At 50.8% G+C, this 6,000-nt stretch overlaps 1 protein-coding gene across 1 annotated transcript in view; it reads right to left on the bottom strand.

The window, feature by feature from the left end:
- Positions 1–90: 90 nt before the first annotated feature.
- Positions 91–6,000, bottom strand: part of LOC135919492 (uncharacterized) — a 66,562-nt gene continuing 60,652 nt past the window's right edge. The window contains exons 8-9 of the mRNA XM_070536003.1: positions 2,185–2,635; positions 91–615 (exon numbers count right to left, since the gene is read on the bottom strand). Of these exons, the coding sequence (XP_070392104.1) occupies positions 226–615; positions 2,185–2,635 (841 nt within the window). The 3' untranslated portion in view covers positions 91–225. The remainder of the gene's footprint in view (positions 616–2,184; positions 2,636–6,000) is intronic.

Raw genomic sequence — 6,000 nt, 5'->3', positions numbered from 1 at the left:
CAGTCCATGCACTCCTGCTGTACCGCTAAGCACAAACGCAAGCTAAAATGAAGCGAATTCGTACGAACAATATTTTCTGATCAAAGCGTGGCCATCCCGAAGTGATCATATTACGACAAAACACAGTACACAGTACGCAGACACAGTACGGCAAGGAAGGTTTACAACACTACAGCACAATAATCTCCTCTGGACCCTTCGGGCAAAGTTCTGCCTGTGCACAGCTCAGCCCGCGAAGAAGGTGCAGCTGGGCATCGAAGCCATCGGCGAGTCCTGGCTGCACTGAAACGCTCGACCGAAGCGCTTGACGCGCTTCAGAACCTCTCCGCAGCCCAACGGCGAGCCGCACAAGGCGCGACAGTAGACGAGGAAGAAGAGCATCTCGGGAGACAACGTCTCGTTCTGGCCCGGAAGCAAGCGGCGCTCCGGGTGGCCTTCGCCGGCGCTCTGGGCCGTCGAGCGGACGAAAGCGGCGAACGCGATCTCCAGCGCGGCGACGTGAGCCAGCACTTCGTCGTCGTGTCCTGCGCACGCCCTCTTACGCTCGTACGACCGCCGGCTGTAATAGGACATCCAGTCACGAAGCTGGCGCTTGGCGTCCAGCCGGGTGCCCCGCTGCGAAGGATGCAAGAGCGAGCAGAAACATTTCGCATTTGTCGAACAATCCTTGCTGCGAAGGACACAAGAGCGAGCAGAAATATTTCACATTTGTCTAGCAATCTTTGCAGCAAAAGACACAAGAGTGAGCAGAAGTCTTTCACAATTGTCGATCGGTTCTTGGACATTGCTTGTTTCTCAAAGCCAAACGACAACCCGTAGACGTGGTCGACCGTTCAAGTGTGCCCTTCTTTGTGCTTCAATGCATCTGCGTCGAGCAGCCCGTTGTTCGGCTTTCGCGATGCTTCAACCCTCCTATTGAAAAGCGGGCTACCCGAAACAATGCTCAATGGTTTCGCGGCCAGAACTCCAATTGTATCTAAAAGGCGGCGTGAATTAACTTGTCACACTAATTTTCCCTTTCTTCAGTATGTGGTAATATAATTGTGGAGGATTAGTGTTTTGTTGCCATAGAGTGCACCAAAATTAAATGCCGCTCTTAGGCTCCCTTGGACGTAAGCTATCAAGATAGTTGAAACATGTTTTAGCAAGGAAGAAATGTGTAGTGTCACTCTTGTTTAAGGGGACTTAAATTGATTGTTTCAAACTCTGGCGGTTTAAAATGCTGTTTTTTAATGCGAAAGCCTTGCTAGGCTCATGGTGAAGTTTGTGTCAGCAGACCTGACCGCCGGAGTGTCCGTCGAAGCGTCATGACGCCGTATGAAGACAGAATAAAGATAGATTAACGAATGAAAAATAATTGATAGTGACAGACAGTGAATGATTGTCATAAGTAGTCATTACAAGTCATTCGTAGTCATTATTAGTCATTACTAGTCATTATTAACCTCTACCAAAGACTAATAATGACTACTAATGACTTATAATGACTACTAATGACTCCGGAGTGACCAATATGTCTAACGACGGCGTGTAATGACCACAATTGATTAGAAATGACTAGAAATATCTGGTAATAACCAGTAATGACTAATAATGACTGAAATGACTTCTAATGTCAACTAATGACTTTGATATGACCAACATGTCTAACAACGGCTTGTGATGACCAAAATTGATTACAGATGGCTAAAAATGCTTAGTAGTCAGCAATAATGACTAAAAGAAAGAAGAGAAAGAGGAGAGACAAAGCGAAAGCGGCAAATGATAAGAGGAGGAAGAGTAGACTTTCACCGTTCACCTCATAAGGGAGATCTTAAGAGACCCTGTAATTTTTTTCGTTGTGTCTTGCTTCTTTGTTCAGTCATATGTTACCACTTGCAACTGAAACCACAGTTCACAATTCTGGGAGTTGTACAGTACGGTATTACCTATAAGCGCATTAATAATGACAATAACTTCAGTGATTCTTTCACAATAGTATAATGATGCTGTAGCGCCTGAACTACCTGTAACAATTGCGTGGAGTTTTTAAGCGCAAATAACACCAAATATATTCAACATAAGCACAATATGGACCAGTTGCATAGTGAAAAGCGTGATTTGCAGCCGTACTGTTAAGTGGGCAGCTTTATATCTTTTTTAGTGATGCACAGCCTCTTGCTCAGGACACGAATAAAGGCTAACCTTGAAGTCGAAGGCCTTGAAGAGGTTTTTCGCCACCAAGAAACCCAGCCCTCCGTAGTTTGCGGACATGGAGGCGTCTGGATAGAAGAGGGGCTCGGCGAAGGCGCCCATCTGGAAGAACACCGAGTTCCACCAGTAGTCGTAGCTCGCCAATTGCGCGGCAGAAAGGTGCCTGTGGAGTAGCGAGTCGTCAAGCGGCCAGTTCGGGAAAGTGCGCTTGTAGTCACTGGCCGACTCGATCCATCCCACGACGGCCGTAGAGAAATACGCCCGGACTACCTGGCGGCCCTCGCTGAAGCTCCGCTCGTCAGTTGGCAGTCCTCTCGATCGACGGCCTTGACGAGGCGGGCGCACGGGGAACGTTACGAGTTCTTCCGCGCTCCACGAACCGCTCGAGCCTTTCCCTGCCAGTTCTTGGTCCTGGCCATTTTTTTTCGAGCTGGCTGGTTCCCTGCGAGAAGATCTTAGACATTTGCGCGATCCAAACACAACAAAGCGAAGGACTACACTGTAATCACGGTAACGTATATAGTAACGTAGGTTGGAGACTGAGTGTTACAAAAGAGACGTTTCTCTTTAATGGCGGGCCAGAAGAAGAGCGTGCAGCTTACGCACTTCATCGTCTTTCATGGCGCCGACCTTTGCACGCGCCGTTCTGCGGTGCGGGAGCCCTACATTTTTGTGTCAATTGCCCCCATGCGAAAAGCGACCGTCTGGGTCGCGTCACAAAGTTCTTTCAGCGACATAAGAAGTGGAGCTCCTCAGGTGCATCTCGGCGTTCACGTACGCGCATAGTATGGTTTCATGCGCACTACATGAACAACGAACAACAGCGCGAGGATGACGACGGAGCGAACCAGGGTCAGAACTGCAGGGGGACGACTTCGTAGGTCACGTCACTGAGGCGGCGTGTAACCTTGTGGGGACCAAAAATACCGGCAGATCAACTTTTACGAGAGTCCATGGCGACGGACGGGCATCCAGACCCACACGCAGGCGCCGGTATTGTAATGGACGTCACGTCGACCCTGGTTGTATCGAAGGGTGTCGGTATGCTGTTGGCTCCGGATACGATGCCGAGCAAGCTGGCGTGCCTCTTCGGCTCTTTGTACAAACTCTTCCGCGTGTTCGCTGGTCGGGCTATTATCAGCCAGAGGTTGCATAGCGTCAAGTGTTGACGTGACGTGGCGCCCGTATACAAGTTCGAACGGCGTAAACTGTGTAGTCTTCTGTACAGCAGTGTTATACGCGAAAGTCACATAGGATAAAATCTTGTCCCACGTCTTGTGCTCTACGTCGACATACATGGAGAGCATATCAGCCAGCGTTCTGTTCAGACGTTCAGTTGATCCATTGGTTTGAGGGTGATACGCAGTGCTCTTGCGGTGAGAGCAATGCGTCAGCTGGAGAACGTCCTGCATAAGCTCCGCTGTAAATGCTGTACCGCGGTCGGTGATTACAACAGGCGATGCACCATGTTGTAGGACGATGTGGCGTAGAAAGAACTTGGCCACCTCATACGAGTTTGCTTGAGGGATAGCTTCGGTTTCGGCGTACCGCGTTAAGTAGTCGGTAGCGACGACTATCCATCTGTTGCGTGAAGAGGTCAGTGGTAATGGCCCAAGTAGATCCATTCCTATTTGTTGGAACGGTGTTCGAGGAGGGTCTACAGGACGGAGAAAGCCGGCCGGTTTGAATGGTGTTTCTTGCGGCGCTGACAATCGCGGCAGGTCCTCACGTACCGTTGTACAGAATAAAGCCGGCGCTAGTAATACTTCTGTCGTATCGTTGCTAATGTCTTAGCGAATCCCAGGTGTCCCGCGCATGGCTCATCATGGCACGCTTACAAAATGTCTTGGCGAAGCGCCGACGGCACGACAAGGAGGTAGGTATTGGGACCACTTCCGCAGTTTTTCCTGTAAAGGACGTTGTTGTGCAAGTAGTATGATGATAAGCCGCGCACGAGCGAGCGGGGTAAAACACCTTCAACTCCTTGAAAGTGCACGATCAGCGGCAGCAGCCCAGGGCCAGCGCGTTGGTGCTCAGTCATTTTTATGGCGTTGATAACGCCGAGAAATGGCAAGTCATGGTCAGGGTCCGATGACGTCGTAGGGAGTGGTGCGCGTGACAAACAGACACGTCACTGTGCTTCCTTCCAGATCGGTAGACAGCTGTAATGTCGTACCTGTTACGTTTTGGCCGAGCAGGGCTCCGAGCCGACACAGGAACACTACGCCGAACGAAGAACGACGTTACTTTTTTTCCGGCATAGCTGCTGCCGGTTGATACAACAAGCCACTACGGCGTGGCTGCGCTGGCCTTTTAACCAGCCTCGCCTTCACAAAGGGAGAGGGAAACACAACCCTCCTCACGAGCAGAACCATGCGCGACAGCACCTTATCTCACAGAAAGGCTCGCCGAGCTTCGGCACTTGGTGTAGGCAGACGCATGCGCGTGAGCGCAACAGCTCCTCCCCACGGAAGAAGATTGGGGGGGGGGGGGGGAGTGGTTCCCAGAAGGTCCACACTGCAACACAAATGCACTTCCGAACGTTTGTCGAAGTTTGACAGAAGAACACATTCGGTTGTCCCTTGAAGCAGTTGAAGCGGGCGAAGTGCCGGAAGGTGAGCCGAGGGTACGGAGCGACTCCGGCGTACTGGGCGCTGCTGATGCGTAATCAGGCGCCAGGACCTATGGTGACCCCAGACGTCACAAGACTGCTAGTAGAGGCTTCCTTGGCCAAATCGGGCGCATTGTTGAGAGATGAGCCCGTGGTGAAGTGGTTCTGGAGTATTGAGCTACTGATGGGTGGACAGATCGGGCACCGGGTTCTCAGGTGACCGCCGACGTCAGAGGGTTGCTCGAGGAGGCCTCCATGGCCAAGATCCTGGGCATAGGCAAGAAGGCAAGCCTCCACAAGCACAACAACCGCCGGATGCAGCCCGGCCCGACCCCGATACGCAGAGGGTTTTGGAATCTTTAAAAGAAACAGAACTGACGACCAGTGAGGACCCTCGACAGACCCAGGCCGGATAATGAATTCAGAATGAATGCTTTGCTGCATTACTGCCGAGTGACGCCGAGTGAGAGAAGGCCCTGCTCAGGCCATCTGGATTTGCATGCAGAGATCCTTTCATGTGTTTAACCGTGAACGCGTACGGTTGCAAACTTAGGCTCCAACGTAGTAATCTACCGTTTTTGTTCGACATTTGTTGAAGCCATGTGAGCGGCCTATGATCTGTAATAAAAATGAATTCTGAACCTGACAAGTAACATGAGAGCTGTACTGTATGAGAACATGTGGTACTGTAGGCTTGTTCGCGAGCGCTCAACTTTCGGCTCACGTACAAAATCGAATGTTCGTGTCCGTGCTCGTTTTCCTGGCTTAGTACTACACCCACCCCTTTTTCGCTGGCATCACATTGCACAAGAAAGGGCCTTGAGTAGTCCGGGCTTGCGAGGATTGGCTTTTCTGCAAGTGCAGCTTTCAAAGAAGCAAATGCAGCCTGTTTGGCTTCGTCCCATTCTACCCGAGTAGGGGCGTCTTTCTTTAGTGCGTCTGTAAGTGAGCTAGCAACCTCCGAGAAGCCCTTGATGTAGTGTTGGTACTCAGTTATCAATTCTGTCAGACCTGCAAGCTGGCTTTCGCTGAGATCCGCTCTGTTGACTGTCAAAGCAAGGATCTCATCAACAGAAAAACAAACTAGGTTGCGTGGGATATCTGGAAGTTCGGCTATTACTTCTTCCGGTTCATTTAGCAACAAGTTCCCGATCTGCACTCCCTCTACGTACGGCTTCATGAGGTTACAGTGATAG

This window comes from Dermacentor albipictus, chromosome 3 (genome assembly GCF_038994185.2).
Source record: "Dermacentor albipictus isolate Rhodes 1998 colony chromosome 3, USDA_Dalb.pri_finalv2, whole genome shotgun sequence".
Lineage (NCBI taxonomy): Eukaryota > Metazoa > Arthropoda > Arachnida > Ixodida > Ixodidae > Dermacentor > Dermacentor albipictus.
The sequence above is the reverse complement of the archived record's forward strand: the minus strand, read 5'-3'. Positions and strand labels throughout refer to the sequence as shown.